At 43.0% G+C, this 26763-nt stretch overlaps 1 protein-coding gene across 7 annotated transcripts in view; it reads left to right on the forward strand.

Annotated features, from left to right (window-relative positions):
* Positions 1 to 895: 895 nt before the first annotated feature.
* The window catches only part of MOSPD1 (motile sperm domain containing 1), a 34326-nt gene continuing 8458 nt past the window's right edge, over positions 896 to 26763 (forward strand). Inside the window, exons 1-4 of one of the 7 annotated variants that reach the window (XM_075835935.1) lie at positions 896 to 1077; positions 11410 to 11444; positions 14168 to 14256; positions 22242 to 22496. In XM_075835935.1, coding sequence (XP_075692050.1) covers positions 22343 to 22496 — 154 coding nt within the window. In that variant the 5' untranslated portion in view covers positions 896 to 1077; positions 11410 to 11444; positions 14168 to 14256; positions 22242 to 22342. Of the gene's footprint in view, positions 1078 to 1174; positions 1263 to 9832; positions 10076 to 11409; positions 11445 to 14167; positions 14257 to 22241; positions 22497 to 26763 lie in introns of those variants that run through there. The other 6 variants (XM_075835938.1, XM_075835936.1, XM_075835934.1 and 3 more) reach the window with 6 other exon arrangements.

A 26763-nucleotide genomic window follows, 5' to 3' on the forward strand; every position in this document is an offset into this window, starting at 1 on the left:
GTGCAGTGCAGGAAGCAGTAGTGATGATGATGATGAATGGAGGTGCAGTGCAGGAAGCAATAGTGGTGGTGATGATGAATGGAGGTGCAGTGCAGAAAGCAGTAGCAATGATGATGATGAATGGAGGTGCAGTGCAGGAAGCAGTAGTGATGATGATGATGATTGATGAATGAAGGTGCAGTGCAGGAAGCAGTAGTAGTAGTGATGATGATGATGATGATGCTGATGAATGGAGGTGCAGTGCAGGAAGCAGTAGTGGTGATGATGATGATGATGATGATGAATGGAGGTGCAGTGCAGGAAGCAGTAGTGATGATTATGATGTTGATGATGATGAATGGAGGTGCAGTGCAGGAAGCAGTAGTGATGATGATGATGATGATGAATGGAGGTGCAGTGCAGGAAGCAGTAGTGATGATGATGATGATGATTGATGAATGAAGGTGCAGTGCAGGAAGCAGTAGTGATGATGATGATGATGAATGGAGGTGCAGTGCAGGAAGCAGTAGTGATGATGATGATGATGAATGGAGGTGCAGTGCAGGAAGCAGTAGTGATGATGATGATGATGATGATGATGAATGGAGGTGCAGTGCAGGAAACAGTAGTGATGATGATGATGATGAATGGAGGTGCAGTGCAGGAAGCAGTAGTGATGATGATGATGATGAATGGAGGTGCAGTGCAGGAAGCAGTAGTGATGATGATGATGATGATGATGAATGGAGGTGCAGTGCAGGAAGCAGTAGTGATGATGATGATGATGATGAATGGAGGTGCAGTGCAGGAAGCAGTAGTGATGATGATGATGAATGGAGGTGCAGTGCAGGAAGTTGTAGTGACTGGTGAGTGATGTATTTGATGTCATAGCCCGGTGACTGCTGAATGAACGCCATACTCGTGCTGAGTGCGCGGTGTATGGCTCGTGCTCGGAGCTGTGTGCTCCACTGACAGAGGCGGCAGCAGCAGCTCAGCATCCGCAGCCGGAGCTCTGACGTCACGGCTGTGGCTCCGGGGCGGCACTGCGGCCAGAGGCTGCTGACAAAGGGACGGAGAGCAGCGGGACTCGGAGAAAAGGTAAAGGGAATCCGGGGGAGAAGGGGGCGGGATGACACCGGGGAGGGGGGAGGAACAACGTGACATCTGCACACACTGCCTCATCTGACCCGAATAGACGCCGCCATGTAAACAGTGAGAGAGAGACAGCGCTCTGCACCATGGTGTCCCCTCCGCTGCCCGGTGCCGTCCTGTACATGACTGCGGTAATGGCACCAGCATTGTGTGCACGGGATACACTGCAGCCACCTCCATTTATATATCAGCGAGCAGCAAGGCCGGGACAACATAATACATCCGATCACTACGGACAGAGCTGCTGGGAAAACCCCGGGACGTGCTGAGGATCTGTACAAGGAACAGAACAAAACCTGTGTCATCAAACAATCATTTATAATCATATAGAATAATAATAATCATAATAATACATAGTTATAATAATAAATAATAATACATAGTAATAATAATACTACTACATGGTAATAATAATATATAATAATAATACATAATAAATAATAATAGATAGCAATAATAATAATCATAATAATACATAGTTATAATAATACATAATAATAATAATACATAGTAATAATAATACATAATAATAATAACAACAATACATAGTAATAATAAAAATAATACTACATATTAATAATAATACATATTAATAATAATACACAGTTATAATAAATAGTACAAATATTAATAAACAGTATTAATAATAATGATAATATTATTAATATTTACAAGAAAGGTCCACATTGCTTTGCAGATCATTGATAACGAGCACCATGAGCGAGGGAAGTGAGATCGGGGGTCCGTAGACGTGTCAATAATACACCCAATGTCACCAGTAAAAAAGTTGGAGGCAATTGTAAAAACTATCCATAAGAATATTAGGGGGGAAATTGTTCCTTATAGAGTAAAATATCTTGATAAGAGTCTGATATCGGATGAACTATTGGATCGTCTCATCTGGTTCCTTCATGTTGTAGGTTTGCAGATCTATACTAATGTCTGTAATTGATAAGCGGATGTACTGAGGGCGCCTCTATGTACATAAATCTCACATTATATTTGCATGGGATATATATATAGGAGCCGGGCAGTCACAGTGTGGCTCAAATGCGTCTGGCAAATCAACCCCAAGTGTCTGGGATTCAGTGAGACAGTCTTGGACTGTTCCTGGAATTGTCCCAGAACATAACACCGTTATGATGTTTTCTGCTGACTTGTCTTCTCCAGTGCTAAACTCGTACTGCAGAGGAAGACATGACTACGTTAGGGGGCTGTTGATTGGCTGCTGACATGTGAGTTCCTGTTATAAGAGTGGAGGGCAGTGCGACACTATGGTGTACAAGTGAAAGCTGTGTTATAGGGGCACAAGCGTATTTTTATGTGCACTGTTGAAGCAATAACTACTCTGTGATTGGAATTATTATATATACGCTGCCATGTAGCTTGCACATATGATGGGTAATTCTGTGTGGTGGGCACAAAGGTATGGGTATAGTCTGCTGTGATGACTGCAGTCCTGGAGCGAATTCGGGACGTCATTGGCCTCACCAACTGGCACTCAAGAAGGATCGTCTTCAGGTTATAACTAGGGCTGGTTTTGAATGGCGCACTCAACTGAATGAAGAATGCATTTTTATTTCAATGGCTGATCATGCCAAAGTCTCATGTATGTGGCTGGCCTTGTATTTGCCATTGATTTTTTTCTTTGCATACAAAAGAATTGCTAAGTTCCCCTGCAGGAGAAATGTAGGGTTACATGTCTGCCAGAGCAAAAACTGCCTTTTGTTTAGGGAGTCAATCATCACATTTTTGCCTCCCAAGCAGCTAATACTGCTATATAAGGAGGGATGATCATTTTTAAAACATACCAGTATTGCCCAAGTCAGCCGAAAAAAGTGCTTTTATTCCTCCGGGTGTCGTATGCAAATGAACACTGAAGGGTCCTACATTACTCGTAGGGACCGGCATTATAATTTAGGATAGATTGCAGGACTTTTAAGTGCTCATTTGCATGCGGCACCCAGAGGAATAAAAAGCACTTTATTTTATGGCTCACGATGGGCTAAATTGGGCAACATAGGTAAGTTTGGACAAAGATCATCCTTCATAACGGTATAGACGGTTTGGGAGGCGAAATTGTGATGACAGACTCCCTTTAATACCTCTCCGCTCTGACTAAGGCCGGATCTCCACAGGGTTATAACACAATTGTTGCGCGTGTGCAATATCACATACAATGTTAGCCCTTTTTTAAATAATGACATTGCATGTGTACATCGCTGCTCTTGTCTGTCTCCGTCGGCCTCATAGACACTGAAGGTCCTCTTTAAAGGGCAACAAATACCCCTTTAATGAGGACCTGTCACTAGGTCCTACAAAGTGAGTTAGTAGTCTCATCTAATAGCCGCTGTGTCTAAGAGTCCAGCGGTATTTGTCATGTAATTGTGCGTCCCCCAGTTGCTGAGCTATGGACCGCTCTTTATTTAGTAACCAATATGGAAATGATCTGCTGGCTAGCCAATATGGACAGTGATGTCAGTGGCTTCTCCAGTCCCGGACCGAACACACTGCAGGGAGCCGGGGTCCTAGCAGCATAGTTATGTACAACGCTAGGAGTCCCTGCCTCGCTGCGGGACAACTGTCCCGTAATGTAATCATGTTTTCAGTACGGGACAGTAGTTCCACGGAGAGGCAGGGACTCCTAGCATCGTACATAACTATGATGCTAGGAGCCCGGCTCCCTGCAGTGTGTTCGGTCCGGGACTTGCGGCCGAAATACATTCCGTCCTTTACGGACCGAACATGCTCGTGTGAATCCAGCCTTACAATGTGTCTGCAAAGCAAAATCAAAAACATCATGAAATATCCTCTGTGTGCATGGAAGTTGTCCGTACACATAAAATCAAAATCGCCCAAACTTACCGACGGCAGGATTGGCTGATAATCTAATGTGTATGGGGTATGGGGGACTACAAAATGTTGGAGGAAAGAAGGATCAGGTACAGGGTCGGCCTTAGGGGTGTGTGACCTGTGCCATTGCACAGGGCGCATCACTCCAGCAGGTGGAAGGGGGTGCTGCGCTGGCTTCCATCTCCTGCTTGTGTTTCAGAAGCAGCGGGCCGGTGACTCAGCAGTGCTAGTTCGGCTCCTTAAGTTATTTTTTTTACAACCTCCTTCTTTGCTCCCCGTCGGACTAAGTAAAAAGGGGGCGGAGGAGGGGGTTCGCGTACAGGCCGTACATCAGAGAGGAGAAATGGTCCAGGGGCTTCTGTCTGCTCGACCAATCAGCACAGCCTGTACTGCACAGCCACACAGACTCAGCGCCTCCCGCAGCTCTCCTGCTGCTGCCACAGTGAAGACTCCTCCACGGAGCTCAGGACTCCGGTAAGAGCAGCAGCTATAGGGCTTATTCAGATGAACGTATAATACGTCCGTGCAACGTGCGTGATTTTCACGCGCCTCGCACGGACCTATGTTAGTCAATGGGGCCGTTCAGACTGTCCGTGATTTTCACGCAGCGTATGTCCGCTGCGTAAAACTCACAACATGTCCTATATTTGTCAGTTTTTCGCGCATCACGCACCCATTGAAGTCAATGGGTGCGTGAAAACCACGCACGGCACACGGACGCACTTCCGTGTGACGCGCGCTACAGTAGCCAAAGCTATGAATGAAAACAGAAAAGCGCCACGTGCTTTTCTGTTTACAAACATAAAAACAGAGTGTCATAATGATGGCGGCTGCGCGGAAATCACGCAGCCACGCATCATATGCTGCTGACACACAGAGCTATTATGGACCTTTTGCGCGCGCAAAACGCACACGCTCGTGTAAATCCGGCCTAAGTGTAATCCATGTTCATGTATGTGCTGTGTGAGGGAGGAGGAAAGAGGGAGCTACAAATCATGTGTAACAGGATGGTTGTTTTTTTTTTGCATAGATCGATATTTTGGGGCAGGGGAGACTTGTTTATAGGTGCTTTGTGTGTGGGGATTATTTATAGATCGATTTTGTGGGGGAAGGGACGTTGATTTTGTGGGGGAGGGTACATTGTCTAAATGCTATAGGAGTTTGGGGTGATTCTTCACAAATCTATTTTGTGGGGGAGGGGGACTTCTGTATAGTTTATTTTGTTGTGTAGGAGCTTATTATAAATGATATGTGGGGGAGTGGAAGTTGGCTGCAAATGTTATGCATGGGCGTGAAAGGATTCTTTAGAGATACATTTTTTTGGAGGAGAGCAAATTTATTATTGGGGTAGGAACACAGAGGGCGGATACACTGCATAAAACTACTACAAAGAGTATCCGTCCTGGAAACCGCAGGGAATTCCACCTGAAAAAAACGCACCAAATTTTGGTGCTGTTTTTCGGGCGGCATGTCCGCTGCGGAAAGACTGCAGAAATAAAAATAAAAAAAGATAATACTCCCGGCCGTAGTCATGGCGATGCGTATTCTCTTCTGAGCGCAGTCTGGCCACCTGGGATGACGCTGTAGTCCATGTGACCGCTGCAGCCTTTGATTGGCTGCAGCAGTCACAGGGGATGAATCCGTCATCCTGGGAGGCCGGGCTGTGCTCAGAAGAAAATACGCATCGCCATGACTACGGCCGGGAGTAAGAATAAGCTTTTTTTTTTCCTCATTTGAGATTTTCACGACAGAATCGCAGCATTTCTACCTCCCATTGTATTCAATGAGTAACTACAACAATACAAGAGCAGCGACTCCACAGTATAAATGGACATGCTTCAGATTAAAAAAAAAACGCACCGCAGGTCAATTTATGTTCAGTTTCTGTGTAGAGATGAGATTTGTTTTATTTCATCCAATCTGCTGCGACTGTATTATGCTGCAGATTTTCCACAATGATATCTGTTGCGGAGAATCCGCAGTGTTTACGCTACGTGTGTTCCTACCCTAACAGTATATTCACGTATTGCAGCTTTATTTAATTTTGTGAAAATTGCATCAAAATATGCGGCGGAGTCGGGCTTAGTTATAGTTTGCTTGTGTGTGGGGGACGACGACTTGGCTATAAGGCTAGAATTTTAGCATTAGGACGACATGCGCATCAATTTTAATGTTTCCCTGTCAGACATTTTGAAATGTTTGCAAGGTTGCACACAACATTTTTCTTCCCATAGTGTTATCTAGTCATTGTATGGTGGTGTTATTCAGTGTTTGGTGGTATTATCTAGTCATTGTATGGTGGTATTATTCAGTCAGTGTATGGCGTGTTATCTAGTCACAGTATGGTGGTATTATTCAGTCAGTGTATGGCGTGTTATCTAGTCACAGCATGGTGGTATTATTCAGTGTATGGTGGTATTATTCAGTGTATGATGGTATTATTTAGTCACAGTATGGTGGTATTATTCAGTCAGTGTATGGCGTGTTATCTAGTCACAGTATGGTGGTATTATTCAGTCAGTGTATGGCGTGTTATCTAGTCACAGCATGGTGGTATTATTCAGTGTATGGTGGTATTATTCAGTGTATGATGGTATTATTTAGTCACAGTATGGTGGTATTATTCAGTCAGTGTATGGCGTGTTATCTAGTCACAGTATGGTGGTATTATTCAGTGTATGATGGTATTATTTAGTCACAGTATAGTGGTATTATTCAGTCAGTGTATGGCGTGTTATCTAGTCACAGTATGGTGGTTTTATATAGTCATAGTAGTAATATTTAGGCATTGTATTATATTTGTGTACAAGGGGGAGGTGGGGGGCTGTATGGCACTGTCTACATGAGGGAGGTGGGGGGGGGGGCGTATGGCACTGTCTACAAGGGAGGTGGGCGGCTTTATGGCACTGTCTACAAAGTGGATGTGGGGGGGCTGTATGGCACTGTCTACAAGGGGGAGGTGCGGGCTCTATGGCGCTGTCTACAAGGGGGAGGTTCGGGCTGTATGGCACTGTCTACAATGGGGAGGTGGGGGATTATGGCACTGTCTACAGGGAGGCACTATCTGCAAGGGGGGGGGGGCTGTGTGTGGCAGCCAGGGGAGGGGGGCATTATACTGTGTGGGGGCCACTAAGCGGATATTATACTGTGTAGGGGCACTATATGGTGCAAAATAATGTGTGTGGCACTTAGGGGGCATAATACTGTGTGGGCACAATTATAGGACAAAATACTGTGTCCTTGAAGGGGTTATAATATATTATATTATTAAATATTATTATACTGTATGGGGGGCACTAAAGGGGCATTATACTGTGTGTGTGTGTGTGTGTGTGTGTGTGTGTGTGTGTGTGTGTGTGTGTGTGTGTGTGTGTGTGTGGCACTAAAGGGGCATTATACTGAGTGGGGGCACTATACTTTTTTATGGGGCACTTTTATATGATGGGGTGGGGCGCCGAAAGATAACTTCGCACGGGGCGCCATCTATCCTAAGGCCGGACCTGATCAGGTATGTTGGATTTGTTCCCGCAGGAGATGAGCCGCTGCCTGAGGGCTCTGACAGAGGTTCCTTCCCCTTTTGAAATAAATATACCGAAAAAGCAGTTTATGGAAAGGTCAAAGAAGATAGCTATCAGCCATATAAGCGCTCAGCCGACAGCTATCTACTGTGTACGGCCGAAAGATTTTGGGACAGATTAATTATAAGGGCTAGTTCGCACAAAGTTTTTTTGCAGGCAGAAAAAATCTGCCTCAAAATACCTTCAGGAATTTTTTAGGCCGATTTTGAATTGACCCTTTTTTTTTGTTTGCGCTTTTTGACAAAGGGCGTTAAATCTTTTGCAAACATGTGGTCAAAAACACTCAAACTGAGCGCCGTAGGTTTTTCTGCTATGTGGCCTGGCTACAGATACTAAATGTCACGGACAGTATGACTTCAGATGAGCGTGTCCAATTTGTGCGCGCAGCACAGCACACGGACGAGTATTACGCTCGTCTTAATGAGCCCTTACATTTTTATTTTTTTTACAAATTGCTTTGTGGGCCCACTTAGGGTACCGTCCCACGTAGCGGCATTCACATGCGGCCGAAACCCTGCTCGCTTACAGGGGCCAGTGGCAGCACGGTTTTTCCAATAATATCCAACAAAATCGTGGGGTCATTGGGCGCCACATGTGATGCCGCTACATCAGACTGTACCCTTACTTGGAGCGACTATCAATAAGATTCAAACAAATGGCGATCATTCAGAGTTGTGAATTTCACTGTGTATGTTGACATTCTGATATTTCACTAGTCTTTGAAATAACATCTGGCCGCTGCGTATTTGCCCCCACAAAACTATGCAAACAAATTCCTCTGAAAATGTGTCAAAATGCTGTGTTTGAACCCGATTTTATGCCTCCTTCACACAGAATGTTTCAGGCAATTTAAACTACATCATAAACGCATAAACGCAAATAAGTATTATTAAAATGTAATGGCGACGTTTTGGTGGTCTGAAAAAAATTCCATACCCAGCGCATGTGACTACAAATTTGTCGCAAAAATGCCACAAACCAAAACGCAGTTGTGTGTGTAGTGCATTTGATATCTTATAGTATACTTTATTGTTACATCTGGCCACACTAAAAAACGCATTAAGAAATGTAGCAAAAAATGTAGAAAAACGTTGTTTGTGTGCCCAGCCTAAGGGTATGTGCACACAGCGATTTTTTTCAAGGAGAAAAAAATCTGTCTCAAAATTTCTTCAGCATTTTTGAGGCATATTTTGAAATGCAAGCGTTATTTGACCCTTTTTTGGGGTTTTTTTTTTAGGCGTTTTTTTAAGTTAAGCAAATGCATGAACCACGAGCGGTTCTTGTTAAAAAATAGTGTCAAAAACACTTCAAACGTACGGCGCTTTTTTTTCTACCTCCCATTTATTTCAATGGAGGTTTAGAGGGGGAAACCTCTCCAAGATAGGGCATGATGCCTTTTTTCCGCGAGCGGTCAAAAACCCACTCCACGAGCGGTCCAAAAAAAAGAAAAACTCCTATACCTCCCATTGAAATCAGATGTCCTTATTCCGACGTGGTTTCCGTGTCAAAATCAAAACTAAAAAACGCTGCGTGAACTGGGCCTGAAGGCATTTTCCAGAGCTGGTGATATTTTATTTTTTTTAGTGTTGTGGGCATATTCATGAAAAATTTCTGCCATGGCAGAATGTAAAGAACCGCATCCCCTGATGGCTTTTCTGCTGTAATCTTATAGCGCTAAACGCTTTGGAGCACGTGCTCATGTGATTACTGTTTATGTACGTTTTACCAGTGATGGGGACAACATTTTTTTGGTTCTAATTTATTTTTTAAATCTACAAAAGCCTGTAATGAACTCTTCTCGTTTTCCATGTTATACTTTAGTCAAAACCAGATGTTGTGTGAGGTAAATGGAGCCGATCATGTCTCTATAAAGATTTATATTACTTTTAACACTTTATTTTCATTTTGTATCAAGCTTTATAACATGCACTCCATCCCGGAGCAGCTGAACAGCCATTTTAAGGGGATTATGAAGAAAGAAACACGGCACCATCTGCTATCTTGTTGTTCTTTCTTCGGTGACAGGACCCTTTTGTTTTCCTGACTCAGGGCGGGCCCCATCTTGCAAGGCCTGATTCTGAGCCTAAGATTTCACAGACGTCAGCATTGTTTGCAGCCAAGTTAGCTCAATGATTGGCTTGTGAGACGGGAGTCAGGGTGACACTGCTGAGGTAGTGACATTGTAACCCTGGCTCTGACAGACGGCAGCAGCGCCCTGTAAACATAGTCACATGACTAGCCACGTGGAGCTGAACATGGAGGGGGGAGGGGAGGACAACTGTTGTGCAAGTTACAGAGGCTGAGAAAATACACCAGCAAATAGTAAAAAAAAAAAGTAAAGGAAGCACAGCGTGAAAAACAAAGAGCAGCGGTGCTGTGAGTCCAAGACGAGAAACCGAAAGCTGCTCCTATTATCACATTCTCCTCATTTGTATGAGTGGGAAATGTTCAGTCAAATGTTCTCCTACGACATACAATTTACGGCTTTCACGTGATATGGCGGCACATGTAAGGTAAAGGTTCTTGATGCCATTTACTTGTCTAGCATTCGGACGTTATTTCAGTTTATTTGTTTTAATCATGTATTTATTTCTAGTATTAGACTGGATAATTGTGACTATATAGATAATATGTGTAAGTCTCTGTTCACATTCGTTTTCAATTCCGCCCAGGTTCCACCGTTTTTTGACTGCAAAAATAACCTAGTCTGCCGCGCTATTCTGGCCGTGAAAAACATTTGAACGTGACGGACCCCGTTATAAGACAATTGGATCCACCAGGATCCGTTTGGAAACTGATTTAGTTAGTGACTAACACCTAACAATATATACAAAATAATTGGATCACATACAGTTTTTGTGGCAGTTTTTTGAGCCAAATTCACAGAAGTGGACACAAAAAAATGAGATGTATCAGTGACTCCGTTATACCTTTTCCTTGCTTTGGATCCACTTCTGGCTTTGTCTCAAAAAATTGTGCCAAAAACTGCATCAAAACTGTGTGTGTGATCCTGGCGTTCCAGATATTCCAGCTCCCACGGTGGTAGTTACCCAGATGTCCTAGACTCCTGAACGGCAAATATGCCTCAGTCTGCAGCAATATAGGAGTGGGAATGTATCACTTCATAACTAAGCAGATTTGCTTATCTGGAAAATTAGTTGTTTTTTATTTTCTATTTTGACATAATTTTCCTATTTTCGTGCAGTTTCAGCATAGCCAAATCTTGTTAGAGAAGCAGCAGCGTCTGGATATCAGGGTATGTGCACACACACTAATTACGTCCGTAATATACGGACGTATTTCGGCCACAAGTTCCGGACCGAACTCAGTGCAGGGAGCCGGGCTCCTAGCATCATAGTTATGTACGATGCTAGGAGTCTCTGCCCCGCTGCAGGACAACTGTCCCGTACTGTAATCATGTTTTCAGTACGTGACAGTGGTCCTGCAGCGAGGCAGGGACTCCTAGCATCGTATATAACTATGATGCTAGGAGCCCAGCTCCCTGCACTGTGTTCGGTCCGGGACTTGCGGCCGAAATACGTCCGTCACTTACGGACATAATTAGTGTGTGTGCACATACCCTTAGAGCTACAAGTTGCGTAGGTGATCACAAAGTAATTGCTTATTAAAGGATTACAGAATCCATATGCATGTCACAATCCTGGGCATTAGTATAAACTTAGATTGTGTAGGTAGCCTAGGTACACAATGGATGCCATGTTTTGTATTGGCACCCATCAGCGATTTTAGCTCTTCCTCAGACACGGCATGATTCACCAGTTACACTAGAAATTTATTAGACCGTATACTACCGGTGATTACAATACATTCCTTTGATATTTTACAGCCTGAATCATGGAAAGAACCACGGTGTTATAACAGGTAAGATCTATTCCACCTCTTTATTTTATTATGCCTCTACTACTTTTTGAAGTTCTAGATTAGCATTAAGGCCAGGGTCACACACACTTAAGGGTATGTTCACACACAATAGCAAAATACGTCTGAAATTACGGAGCTGTTTTCAGGCGAAACAGCTCCAAAGTGTCCCAAGAAGTGACATGCACTTCTTTGACGCGGGCGTCTTTTTACGAGCCATCTTTTGACAGCGATGCATAAAATTACACCTCGTGGGAACAGAACATCGTAAAACCCATTGAAAGCAATGGGCAGATGTTTGTAGGTGTAATGGAGCCATTTTTCAGGCGTAATTCGAGGCGTAAAACGCCCGAATTACGTCTGAAATCAGTGCGTGTGAACATACCTTAAGGGGTTTTCCCATGTTAGACATTTATGACATATCCACAGGATTTCTGCACCTATAAACGAAGATAAAATTCTCATGATGCCACACACTACGCCCTAAATGTAAATATAATAGCACCATACACTGGACATCTAATTATAATAGCACCATACACTGTCCCTGATTATAATAGCACCATACACTGTGTACCACACACAGTGCTCCTAGTAGATAGTGCCCACATAGATCCCCCTGTAGACAGTGCCTCCCGTAGATAGTGCCCTACATAGGTCCTCTGTAAATAGTGCCCCACATAGATCCCCATGTAGATAGTTCCCTACATATAGCGCCCTCTATAGATTGTGCCCAACATATAGCCCTCCCCTCCTGTAGATGTTGCGACGCACACTTTTTAAAGAAAAAAAACAACTTTACATACTCGCCTTGAACCCGTTACCGCGCCGTCCTGTGTCAATGCAGACCTGCTCTCTTCTGAGGAGGTCTGCTGGGGCTGAACGATGCAAGCAACGCGATGACTTCATGGCGCCGCTTGCATCGTTGAAAGGCGCTGATTGGTAGGGCAGAATGACTTGCCCCGCCAATCAGCGCCTTTCAATAATGATAGCGGCGCGATGAAGTCATCTTGCCGCTTGCGTCATTGAAAGGCGCTGATTGGCAGGGCGGAATGACTTGCCCCGCCAATCAGCGCCTTTCAACAACGGAAGCGGCGCGTGTCATTTAAAGGCGCTGATTGGCGGGGCAAGTCATTCTGTCCTGCCAATCAGCGTCATTGTAAGGCGCTGAAAGGTCAGGCCAGCCATTCAGCATTTATGCATGTAATTGTACCTGCGTTCCATAGACACAGGTACATTTAGTGCAGGAGGGGGTGGCGGCGGCTGGTTTCAGTGGTCATCTCGCCTCATGGATGGTACGGCCCTGTACCTATAGTTCCAAGATATTCTGCTTCATTGTACAGAGAATGTAGCAAATAGCTGATTTTCTATCAGTGTTTCAGGCCTGAATCCTGAAGCTGTACTACTCCTAGGTCCACATGACACCTACTCCCTGTGTTGTGGCTTTGTTCTGCCTTGTCATAAGAATATTGTTTAAATGCAAGTCACCATCCATATTAATACGCACACATTACTGCCACGTTTCAAGCCAATTATGATGTGGATGTAGATGAATCCACAAAGTATCCTTATAATAACAAGGCCAGACCGGAGGCAGGATGTGTTATGGGGGCCTACGAGGAGAGCAGCTGCAGGCTTTAGGTCTCTAAAACACAATTATCTTGACCACTGTAGAGCCTTTTATATAACTATTAGGTAGTTCTTTTCCTTTACAGGGAGCCTGTTATTAAACAAGATTTCATGCGAAATTTAAGTCTGGCTGATTGCAACATGGAAGCAATCACTCTGTCCGCAGCTTTACAGAAGAAAGTGTTTGAAGCAATTGTCCTAATAGGGCATATGGACGTCATAAAGGGATGTCCTCTGTTCAGGACACGTCTCTATGAGCCAGCAGCCCTCCGCTGTGGAGAACTCAGCGCAACCATTTATTATATGGTCGGACATTCATTTGAATGGGCGCTATGTAATACTGCGGCCACCCACAGCTTCCCCCAGTGATAAGAGCTGATCACCCTTATTTAGGGAGAGAGGGTTGTTCTAATGGGAAAACCCCCATAACGACAGATCCTTTGGCAGGGCATTTAATTTCGTAGAAGACAATATTCTTTCAGCTCACCCATTCACAAAAAATGTTCCAACTTCAGTGCATGGACCACTGGTCTGGCGGAAAGTGGAACTGTCCGGTCTCATATATCGCCCAATCTCAGGTCGGCATTATATTGAGGGAAAGCAGGACTTGCAGGCTTTCTCTATGAGTCCTGGCACCATTTAAAGCGTTTTTTACTCAAAAATACTGAGTTAGGCACCGTGCACACGATCCTAAAAAATCTCCGTAATTACGGACCGCAATACGGTCTGCAATTACGGACCCGTTCAGTTCTATTGGCCGCGGATACCTTTCCATATCGCTACGGAAGGGTGTCCGTGCCGTGAATTATGGAGCATGTCCTACTTTTTGTATTTTATGGCCATGCTCCCATACTTTGTATGGGAAAACGGCCCGAAAATTAGGCCCGCGGCCGGCCGTGCCCGAAATCGCGGGCCGTGATTACGGGTACAGCCGTGTGCATGAGACCTTAGGGCGAGAGTCTTCTCCTCCATCTTACGCTGCACTCAGACAGTGTAACGTAAGAGACTTGACAGATTAACTTGAAGACGCATTAATGAAGGGACATCCTGCACTCTCCTTCACATTGAAAACACTCTTCTATTTTTTTTTGTAAAAGCCCCCTGGCATACAAGAAGAATTACTCCTGAATATTTACGTGGACTCTTGCTCAAAGCCTTATTAAGAGCCAATACAGACTGAAAAGGAGTAAGTGCTCAGAAGTGTTTATTCTTTTATACCATCTGTCTTTTGTAATGCTGTTAGGCCGTTTGTTGCAAATTGTTATGCAAATTTTTCCCAAAGCTAGGAGTGGATCTTAATGAGAGGAACGGTATGAAGAAAATAATTACATTTCTCTTCTTTTTTTTGGATACTATCTTGGTTTTAACTGAACAAAAACGGCACTATTCTGCATCTAAACTGCACTGTGGGAACAAGGCCCTTGTGTGTGTTTTCTTGTAGAAAACTGGCTTCTCATTCGTTACAGTCAGACAGACTTCAATATCACTGCAGGTTTTGTGACATTCTCTTGAAGGTGTTTTTTAGATGGCCGAAATGCGGGAGCATCTCATTGTTCATATTATGGCCGCAATACCCAAACCTCCCATCTTTTTAACTTAGGGTTCTATGGTGATTTAATTTGGGATCAGTTGAACCATAGTAGGTCCGTGTAATACAAATGCTAAACTGGTCCAGCATTACGGCCGTCTTAAAACGGCCTAAGGCTTCGTTCACATCTGCGTCAGGGCTCCGTTCTGGCGTTCTGTCAGAGCTTCCCGTCAGAACTGAGCCATGACTGAAACAAACGGAAACCATAGGTTTCCGTTTGCATGGCCATTGATTTCAATGGTGACTGATCCAATGCAAATGGTTTCCGTTTGTCTCAGTTGTGCAAGGGTTCCGTTTTTATGGAAGTAATACAGTTGTAGACTGCGCTATTCATTCCGTTTGGTACAGTCAGGGTTCCGTTCTGACGGGAAGCTCCGACGGAACGCCAGAACCGGACCCTGACGCAGATGTGAACGAAGCCTAAAAGAGACATTGTTGAATATATATTTACAATAAATACACATTGCATGAAAATATTTCTTCGTTCACTCTGGTAAGACATTCCGATAAAGTAACATGTACGCTGTATCTAAAACATACGTTGTTAGACCTTTAACTTAAACTCCCGTTTATCTCACAACATACTGCTTTGTGGAAATCTAGTGTCTGTGTAGAATTGAAAGAATGAAAGACAAAATAGCTAGCAAAATTATTAGCAGTGTACTCACTGCAGTATGTGAGTACACTCCCTGATATGCATTCCGGACCCCCATCGCGCTGATTCCCTATTAAATCATGTGAATGATCACATGGTCACATTTTATAGTAAGAATTATGGCTACAAGACCCAGGCAAGCATTCTGTGGGATCTAAGTTTGGTTGAGTAGAACTGTGTGGTGCTCAATAGAACAGCGTCACACCTGTCCACTGTGGGTGGTAGCTCAGCCCCATTCACTTAAATTGAGATGAGCTGTAATACCAGACACAACCATTGACAGGTCTGGCGCTGTTTCCTAAACAAATCAGCTATGTTTTTCAAATCCTGGGCAACCCCTTTAAAGAGGCTCTGTCACCAGATTTTCAAACCCCTATCTCCTATTGCAGCAGATCGGCGCTGCAATGTAGATAAGAGTAACGTTTTTTTTTTTTCAAAAACGAGCATTTTTGGCCAAGTTATGACCATTTTTATATTTATTCAAATGAGGCTTTCTTAAGTACAACTGGGCGTGTTTAATGTTATGTACAAGTGGGCGTGTATTATGTGCGTACATCGGGGCGTTCTTACTTCTTTTACTAGCTGGGCGTTGTGAATAGAAGTGTATGATGCTGACGAATCGGCATCATCCACTTCTCTTCGTTAACACCCAGCTTCTGGCAGTGCACAGACACACAGCATGTTCTCGAGAGATCACGCTGTGACGTCACTTCCTGCCCCAGGTCCTGCATTGTGTCGGAAGAGCGAGGACACATCGGCACCAGGCGACAGAGGCTACATCGACTTACCTGCAAACGCCGATGCTGCTGCAGAATCAACTGTAAGTCGATGTAGCCTCTGTCGCCTGGTGCCCTCGCTCGTCCGACACGATGCAGGACCTGGGGCAGGAAGTGAGTGACGTCACAGCGTGATCTCTCGAGAACACGCTGTGTCTGTGCACTGCCAGAAGCTGGGTGTTAACGAAGAGAAGTGGATGATGCTGATTCGTCAGCATCATACACTTCTATTCACAACGCCCAGCTAGTAAAATAAGTAAAAACGCCCAGATGTACACACACAATACACGCCCAGTTGTACTTAACTTTAAACACGCCCAGTTGTACTTAAGAAAGCCTCATTTGCATAAATATAAAAATGGTCATAACTTGGCCAAAAATGCTCGTTTTTGAAAAAAAAACACGTTACTCTTATCTACATTGCAGCGCCGATCTGCTGCAATAGGAGATAGGGGTTGGAAAATCTGGTGACAGAGCCTCTTTAATACAGATGTTAAAATGGGACCATGTTATTGCTGTCTGAAACCAACTGTATAAGCACTGTGCATGTACACTGTCACAGTACTTTAAAATAAAAATCCATGGACCACTATTCATTCCCTAGATGAGGAGTCTCTATAGATCTCTCTAACTCCTTAGGCTCTATAGATGTATGCTTAGTATGGGCCGCAGTACCAAAGAGATTTGAGCGTTCTATACAGCCCTTTAATTCTAATAGTCATAGGTGGTCTGCGATCACCGACTTTACCAATGAGATCTTCTCACATGTATCTATGACATACCAGTAGATCATTTGGCCATATGCAAGTAATATGCTTATACAGGTATACAGCACAGCATATGGATATGTATATATGTATATTGAACTCTGTGTATATACAAGTAGCCAAAACTCTTGCCGTATGGGAGCACACAGGGCTTATGGCTCCGTAATACAGAACTGTAGGGACTCTTTGTGTTGCCATACGGGCTCTGTGCACAAAGCTCCGCCATGTGCATATGTGTTGTACACGTTTAGGTATAGCAGGATGTGATTGAGGAAGCTGTTGTTGCTATACAGGTCACGCAGGCGGCATAGCACTTGAATAACCTCCCCATGGGTACATTGTTTACATCTGACAGACTCATGCAGGAAGAACTTTGTCTTTCCACTCCGTCATACTGGTTATTTATTCTGTTGGTACGTAGCTAGTCATTAACATTATCCAGAGGACGAGTCATAGCAGTTCTCATGTGTGCGTTTATCAGTCTGTTGCAGGGGGTTGTGACCACAGAGCCATATCATTTCTGGAACATGCAGTCACTGATTAAATACACCCAATAAAGGGATTAGCATAGAGAACTTGAAATTCTACCCGTATCATATTACATATGATATAATAAAAATATATTTTTGCTGAAATAGTAGTTAATGCATGGAACAAACTTACAGTAGATGTGGTAAGAAAAATCATCAGTAAGTGAATTTAGAGATGCCTGGAATTAACATATATCTTCCCTAAGAGAAAAATGAAAAGGAATTCTACTGCTTTAAAGAAAATTAAGGGAACACTTAAATCTATCATCAGATCTCGATGGACGAAAGATTCAACTTGAAAATCTTTACTAATATAAATTGTGTGATTAGTCAAAATCATCAACCAATTGAGGGCTGGACTCCAAATCACCCCCAAAATCAAAGTAAAAAATTGAAATTACAGGAGGATCCAATTTGCATGAATTTCATCACGGCAACTCATAATGTGACTCAGTAGTGTGAATGACCCTCACGTGCCTGAATGCACACCCGACACCACTTGGGCATGCTTCTGATGAGACGGCTGGATCAGGGCATTAGTGAGCTCCTGGACCGTCCGTGGCACTACTTGGCGGCATTGGATTAACCGATTTATGTCTAAGGGTATGTGCACACGATAGCTGCCTTTTACGTCTGAAATTACAGACTGTTTTCAGGAAAAAACAGCTCCGTCGTTTCAGACGTAATTGCTCCTCCTCGCATTATGCGAGGCGTCTTTGACGGCCGTAAATTTGAGCTGTTCTTCATTGAATTCAATGAAAAACGGCTCAAATTATGTCCAAAGAAGTGTCCTGCACTTCTTTGACGAGGCAGTCATTTTACGCGTCGTCCGACGCGTAAATTACAGGTCGTCGGCAAACCCATTCAAATGAATGGGCAGATGTTTGCCGACGTATTGTAGCCGCATTTTCAGGCGTAAATCGAGGCGTTTACACCTGAAAATAGGTCGTGTGAACCCAGCCTTAGAGTTACTCAATTGGATTCAGGTCTGGGGAACGTGACGCCAATGACAGCGTCATCCATGAACTGCCTACACACTTTGGCCACATGAGGCTGGATATTGGCCTGCACCAGCGTAAGGTCTGACAATGGCTCTGAGGATTTCATCCCGGTACCTAACAGCGGTCAGTTGACTATCACGTTAGGGCTATTCAAAACTAGAGAAAAATCAGTGAGGAAGGATAAGGAGAGGGGAATTGTCTGCGGCCACCACCTGCAAAACCATTCCCTTTTTGGGGGTGTCTTAAGGGGCTTTTATACAGGACGATTATCGGGCAGACGAGTGTTAATATAACGCTCGTTCCCGATAACTGCCCTGTGTAAACAGGGGAATGATCAGCAGATGAACGAGAAAACGCTCGATAATCTGCTGGTCGTATCGTTTTAAAAAAGTAAAAGATTATCATTGTCAGCAGCACATCTCACTGTGTAAACAGGGAGGCGCGCTGCCGACATGATAATAATGGATGGGGACGAGCGATTGGAGTAACGACCGGTCGTCCCCATCCATAGCTACGTGTGACAGGAGCAAGCGAGCGCCGATCATCGATGTCTCGTTGATCAGCGCTCGCTGCAGCGGTCGCTTATCGCCGATGTAAAAGGTCCTTTACTGATGCCTCTCCAGTGCGCCTGTTGTCATTTTCATTTGCACCAAAGCAGGTGAAGTTGATTCACAATTTCTTATGCTTCATAACTGGACAGATTGATATCCCTGAAGTTTATTTGACTTGGGGTTATACTGCAAGCCCCTAGTCAAAATAAAAAAATTGCCTATAAACTGCAAAATTATAGTTAACATACCTGGTGGCCTTCTCCTGCTTGTTCCTGGCTCTGTTCCCACAGCCATCTTGGATACCGGACAACGGGGTCCAGAACAAGGGAACGGAGCCAGGAACAAGCAGTGGAAGGCCACCATGTATGTTAACTATAATTTTGCAGTTTTTGTTTTTGACTGAAGGGCGCTCTAAGTGTTCCCTCAAAGGGGTATTCCGGATATGCCATAAATGTCTGATAGATAAGGGTCCTAGCTCTGGGACCTACACCTATAACTAGAACGGGGGTCACGCGATACCCGCTCAGTGCGGAGGCGGCAGCTGCAGATTCCAGACGAGGACTAGTGCAGTTCTCTCAATTCTGTTCAATGGTAGTTACAGAAACAGTCGAGCAAGCACTGCTCGGCTGTTTCCTTAACTCACATAGAGTAGAATGGAGAGAGCCGCGCACATGTGAGGCAGTCCCTCCACTAGTCCTCATCTGGAATCTGCGACCAACGGTTGCCGTACCCAGCGAATCTTTCCCGGTATAGGTGCAAGTCCCAGAGCTGGGACCCACATCTATCAGACATTTATAGGATATCCTGTGGATATGCCATAAATGTCTAAGATGGGAATAAGCCTTTAAGTTTTTTTGAACAGTGTAATATAAGGGCAGACTAGATGGACCATGTGGTCTTTTTTCTGCCATCAATCTTCTAGGTTTCTATGATCTACAACCGAAAACAAACTTGTAATATACTTGCAATAAAAGAACATTAATAGTATTTATTTAAAGTAGATATTTATGATCTGCCCCATAGCTTCAGTGAAGCCAAGCAATGCAAACAAGGTTATCTACATCTTTATTGTATCATATTGAGGTCATAAATAAATCTAAAGTGGACTTTTGCTTATCTTCTTTTGTTAAATATGTTGTTGGCTCTATATATATTTTACATCATTACATATACATTATTGCACTTATTACAGAGAGATATATCAAATGTGTTGTGATAATGTTTGCATGCGATATAACTCAGATTTTCAACCATTAGTCATTTTGAGCTGTACTAAATCTTCAGTTAATATTTTAAGGGCTCATTCAAACTAATGTAATAGTTTTCAGTGTCCACAAATACGGATCCTACGCATACACAACCATAGCTGTCTGAAATTGCAGAAGCGCCCATAGACTTCTGTGGGCGAGTCCGTGCCGCAATTGCGGACAAGAATAGGACATGTTCTGTATTTTAAAGCCAACAGAAGAAACGGAGTATATAAGTCTACTATAAAAACACAAAGTTTTTATTACATCAATTCTAAAAAAATTACATACAATATGGATTAAAAAATGAATCTACACAGATGGAAAAAAGGGCCACCAAAAACGGGGAATATCACATTATTATTTAGTATTTACACATTACAATATGCATGACAGCAGAAACACAATATAAAGGTGCATAGTACAAAAATTTATCACATTTTAGATATCCAAAAGAATATGAATATTGTGCCGAGACTAACAATAGTCCCAATGGATGTTAATGTTTATTAATCACAATAGTACTAGGCCTCATGCAGACATTTCACATCTGTTTAAAAAGGATCCGTGTGTCCGTTGTGACATCCGTGTGGTTTCCGCTGTCACTCCGCATCCGTTCCGTTGTTCCACTTTAAACGGACGTTGTGCTTCCGTTTGTCTTCCGTTTTAAACAGTCCGTTAAAATCCATCTTGTGTGTTGAGTGCAGGGAACTTTGGCACGCCCTGCTGTTGCTTGGAATCGGATACGGCAACGGATCCGTGAAAAACCGTGTGGCATCCGTGATGTCTTCCGTGTGCTGTCCATTGTTTTGATGGACCCATGGGCTTTAATAGGTGAGACGGACACTGAAGAACGGACAGAAGTAGGACATGTTCTACTTTTGACGTAACGGACGCACGGAACCGTTAAAACAACTATATTGTGCATGGCCCTATAGAAATTAATGTCAGTGTGCTATCTGCTAAAAAAACGGATAGCATCCTAAAGAAAATAACTGAAGTGGGCATGAGGCCTTAGTCTATTCTATATAACCGACCCACAGTATAAAGTGGTAAGTGCAAACGAATCAAGTATATAGGACGAGAGAGCAATGTACTAACCCGTCATGCTGAATCCCTGAGTTGGTGTCATGCGCCAATGCCCGTTTGGGCTTCCGCCTTCGTCTGGGGATGTTCTATATTTTGCAGATCATTTCTACGGCCCGGACACACATCCGTAAATATCTGGAAAGGTGTCTGTGGCCAATAGAAATGAATGGGTCCGCAATTTCATCCGTAATTACGTAAAAACTATATTACAGGACATTACTGTCTGAATAAGTCAATCCATATATTCTCTCTAATGGGGCCAGTATATGCGTTACACACACATGCCTACACGTTTAACCCAAAAGTTTAAACAATGCATTATTTCAAGGTCTGTCTTTTATGAAGTCTGTAGAATTCCAATTTTGACCTATTAAGTTAACAGGTCCTAAATTCTGTGCTGATTTATTTCTTAATATACCTTTATAGCGGTTGTAGCCCTAATCTTTTTATACAGACCTCCAAATCTCCTTCATAGAATTAAATGGATAAAATTCTTCCACCACTAGGGGCAGCCTAGAAGCTCACTGCATACTGTTTATACATTGAACTCAATAATAACACAGTGTGCAGTAAGCTCCTAAGCTCCCTCTAGTGGTGGCAGAATTTTATAATTTATCTCCATGGCTATGCAAGGGATGGTTTGGATCTATGCAACAATAAAATGAAGCTCCACCTATCTTTAAGATATAGTATGAAATTCATCAACAGATTTACTCATCAAGCAAAATAAAAATTAACTAATTATTGAGTGTCTCTAAATCCGCAGAATAGAAATTGTGTTCATGTCTACTCTATTACGGAAGACGACTGTTGAATGACTTGGACAGGGTCCTGATATTAGATGCTGTTCCAGTTCCTTTATCTTTAAGCAAAATGGAGCTGGGTTTAGAGTTACTACAAGGATTGTCCGTCTGTTGTGATCACTGTGAGTTGGACTGCAGTATTGATGTTTCTCTTCCTCCTGCAGAACCGACAGCATGCACTAGAGGTCTTCCAAGCACCAAGAAAACAAGACTTGAAAGTCCAGGAGACAAAAGGAGTTGGGGAGGAAATACAGACACTGTGCCAATGCAGCAACATAAACGGCAGCCAGAGTTAGTGGAAGGAAACCTTCCCGTGTTTGTCTTTCCAACTGAACTTATATTTTATGCTGATGATCAGACAACTCACAAGCAGGTGTTAACTTTGTATAACCCCTATGAATTTGCCTTAAAGTTTAAAGGTAAGTTTCATAAACCGTATGGTCGTCAATTTTGGGCTTGCATTTTTTTGAAGTCTAGGAAAGGGTTAAAGAAGGGCTATGCTCTTCTTTACCCAGTCTGACTTTAATATGCGAATGTAACCAGCTTAAAGGAAAAACAAGTTATGTTCTCTAAGTATCGATGTAAAATCAATAAAGTGTTTGTCAGGGTGATTGATTTTACATGCGGTTCTACCAATATTTACAGATGAACTTTAAGGGGTTAATAAAGTCAATTAGGGACCGTCACAGAATCCAAGTACAGTTTGCTCACACTGATGTCTCCGAAGACCCTGAGAAAGAGAGAGGTTGGTTTTATCAGGCCAAGATTTTTCATTGTCCGGGCATAGATCTGTATTGGCACAGCAGTGGGTATTGTAGCAGAGACGAAAACATCTGTGTATATGTTTTCATGTATTGCTAATTTTGAGAAGAAAGGAATTTTGTAGCTACTATGTCCGTATAGCAAATGACCAATAAAATATATTTTTACGATTTGTATTTATTTATTAAAATATAAAGGTCTTAGCTTTCTTCCTTAGTTGAGGATAATGATTTCATACTCCCTATGCCAGGGGTCTGCAACCTGCGGCATTCCAGCTCTTGTGAAACTACAACTTCCAGCATGCCCTGAAAGCCAGTCTTTATTATTCCAGCCAAAGGCTGTCAGGGCATAGTGGGAATTGTAGTATCACAACAGCTGGTGCACCAAAGGTTGCTGACCCCGGCCCTTTGTCTTTAACAGCATAGAATCTGCAGTGAAAACCAGAGTGTCTCTTGTGATTTAGTACTTGAAGTTGCAAATACTACATAGGTGTAAGGCCGATTTTGCAATGGATACATTTATTACATATACTGATGTACTGAATGTTCGGTATAAACCTTGTGAAAGTGCCCCAATGAGCTCAGAATATCAATCATGCATATTTATGTAAGACTCTATGCTCACCACATTCGGGCAATACATTTGGCGTGCCCTTTGAAGATTGTCTCCAGGCATAATACCCCAGATATAGGCCCCATGCACACGACTGTAATTTTGATCTGCAATTACGGACCGTAATTGCTGAACAAAATACTGATTCACTTGTATGGCCAACGGACACCTTTATTTACGGTTAGGTGTCCGGGCCGTATAAAGCATCCGTAAAAAATAGGGCATGTCCTATTTTTTTATTTTACAGACTGTGCTCCCATACTTTATAATGGGAGCACGGCCCGCAAATGCGGGTGACTGTCCGCGGCCAGCCGTGCCCATAATCACGAACAATGATCACGGCTACGGCCGTGTTCAGGGGGCCTTATGCAGCAGTATGTCTATACAGCTGTATATGTCTGCCGATTGGTTAATATAAGAAATGGATACAGCATGCTATGGTTTTCTTCACGATCCACTTGTATTGAAATATGGATTTGCCATGATCTGCAGCCAGATATAGATAGGAACATATAGGCAAGTTGTGTCTTCTGAAGACTGGAGCAGGCACGAAAACATTTTCAGAACGCAAAATGTGAGTGATATTTTTATAAATCACATGCTGTACTGTATAGGTAACATCCGCCGGCTGCATCTTCTCCACATAAAAATTGCAACAGAAAAAACGCCAAGTATGAATCCTACAGCTAAGTTTCTAAGGTTTGGGATATTTGGAATAACTCCCCTTTGACAGTCAACCCCTCCGCTGGTTCACCAGATACTGTGAGATAGTAACATAGGTGACCCAAATTTTAATATGTATCTCCTTGAACTTGCTGTGCATGATTAAGGCTGGGTTCACACGACCTATTTTCAGACGTAAACGAGGCGTATTATGCCTCGTTTTATGTCTGAAAATAGGGCTACAATACGTCGGCAAACATCTGCCCATTCATTTGAATGGGTTTGCCGACGTACTGTGCAGACGACCTGTTATTTACGCATCGTCGTTTGACAGCTGTCAAACGACGACACGTAAAAATACAGCCTCGTCAAAAGAAGTGCAGGACACTTCTTTGGACGTTTTTGGAGCTGTTTTCTCATAGACTCCAATGAAAACAGCTCCAAAAACGGACGTAGAAAACGGCGCGAAAAACGCCGCGAAAAATGCGAGTTGGTCAAAAAACGTCTGAAAAGCAGGGTCTGTTTTCCCTTGAAAACAGCTCTGGATTTTCAGACGTTTTTGGTCACTACGTGTGCACATACCCTTATTAGATGCTCATGGGTGACATGGGTCCTAGACTGTTTTGTTTTCTTTTATTTCTGTTCTTGTTTTTTTTTTGTCCTTTTATTACAATAGTCATACATACATTAAAGTAAACCAGTCTAAGCGCCATTGTCTACGGCATATCATCTTCTTGGAATGTTCTGTACGTTCTCATTACTTGACTTGCTGTATGTAGATTTCCTTGATCCAATGTGATGTATTTTACAATCAGAGATGTGTGACTGATTTTATACTTTTATACAGTTCTTAATTAAACGAGTTTAAAAAAATAAAAAAGTATGAATCCTACAGGGAGAATAGAGGACTTTAAAGTGTAACAAAAGCATAAAATCCTTAGTTATAAGTAAAGGACTAAGTGCACTAGTATATGCTATCTTGCTTGGCAGAACATTACAGTTTACTTAGTAAGGGAGTACTTTCTGTACTTGCCAAAATGTTATACTTTGTGTTTTTATTTTCCGTGAACACTTGTGTAACATTGTTCATATGCATTGTGCCATGCTGGAATAATGGGTGGACTGTGAATGCAGAATATCTAAGTGGCCTAGTCAGCTTTCCACCATGTAAATGGGTCTTGTTGGAATGGGATAGTGTTCAGGTCTTACTTTATCTACCGCTAGTGTTTTGAAGCTACAGCCTTCACCCAACCATAGTTTTCCCATGGGAAACATTTGGATAGACCATTATGTTTATGATGACACCTTTGTGAATACATTACAGATTGGAGGCGCACAAGGGTATCATGGTGCATTTTGGAAATCTGGGAACATGGCTGTCTGAAAAATCTTTAATAAAATAGTGTCATCCATTCCATTGGGAGCTTAAATGGATTTAAGTTTTTTCTTAAAGGTCACTTAAAAGTATTATTGTTGCAATATGTACCTGTATTTATTTAGAAAAAATATAGTAGTGCAGCACTTCGCAAAAGAATTGTTATTGTTAAATTACTCGATTTAAACAATTCCGCTTCTAAACAGAAGCGCGGTCTGGCCGTGGTCCGTACTGCAGGGTGCTCTTACCTATACAGTATGAAAAAACCGCTTCCTGCTCTGCCTCCGAGGCTCCCATCTTCAGTGTGGGAGCGAATGCAATAACATGGTGTGAACATAATGTGTCATCAGAAAATTACCAATCAAGTTTTTATGTTAAACATATTTTTTAAGGATTTCTGGTGATTTTTTTTATATTTTCTATGTCATTATGTACTGTAAGTTACAAAATATTCCTAAAATCTTGCAGTTATCAAACTGTGCACTTAGCCTTATACTAGACAAACACTTCCTGTTCTGTAGAGATCATTTCTTAGCAGTCCTCTCATATCATCAGAGGCAGGATAAGGCCTAGTTCAAACTGAGTTTTTTGCAGGCGGAAAAATTTGATTTTGACCTGCTTGCACTCTGTTTGCCGCGTTTTTTGCTGTGTTCTTCGGCCGCAGCCATTCAGCGCCGCGGGCAAAAAACACAGCGAAAACCGTTTTCTCTGCCTCCCATTGACGTCAAGGGGAGGTTAGAGACGGAAACGCCTAAAGAAAGGGCATGACGCTTCTTCTCGCAAGCGTTTTTTCCGCTCTCGGGCAAAAATACGCCTTTGTCACCCATTGAAATCAATGGAAGGCGTTTTGGACGTTTTTTTGTGAACAGGGCGTTAGAGTGAACTCACACGCGGTAGGTTTTGTTGCAGAAATTTCGCAACTAAAAATCAGTTCCATTTATCCCCATTTAATCCCAGATGAATGATGAATGGTCCTAATTTTAAGTGACAGAAATTTGTTAACAAAATCTGCTGTGTGTGACTGCACCCTTAGGGCGGAATTACACGAGCGTGTGCCTTTTGCGCACGCAAAAAACGTGGCGTTTTGCCTGCGCAAAAGGCACTTGACAGCTCCGTGTGGCAGCATCATATGATGCGCGGCTGCGTGGTTTTCGCGCAGCCGCCATCATTATGACACTCCATTTGGATGTTTGTAAACAGAAAATCACGTGGTGCTTTTCTGTTTTCATTCATCCTTTTGACAGGTGTTGCGCGAATCACGCTGTTCGCACGGA

The sequence above is a fragment of the Rhinoderma darwinii genome, chromosome 8, assembly GCF_050947455.1.
Source record: "Rhinoderma darwinii isolate aRhiDar2 chromosome 8, aRhiDar2.hap1, whole genome shotgun sequence".
In the NCBI taxonomy this organism is placed as follows: domain Eukaryota; kingdom Metazoa; phylum Chordata; class Amphibia; order Anura; family Rhinodermatidae; genus Rhinoderma; species Rhinoderma darwinii.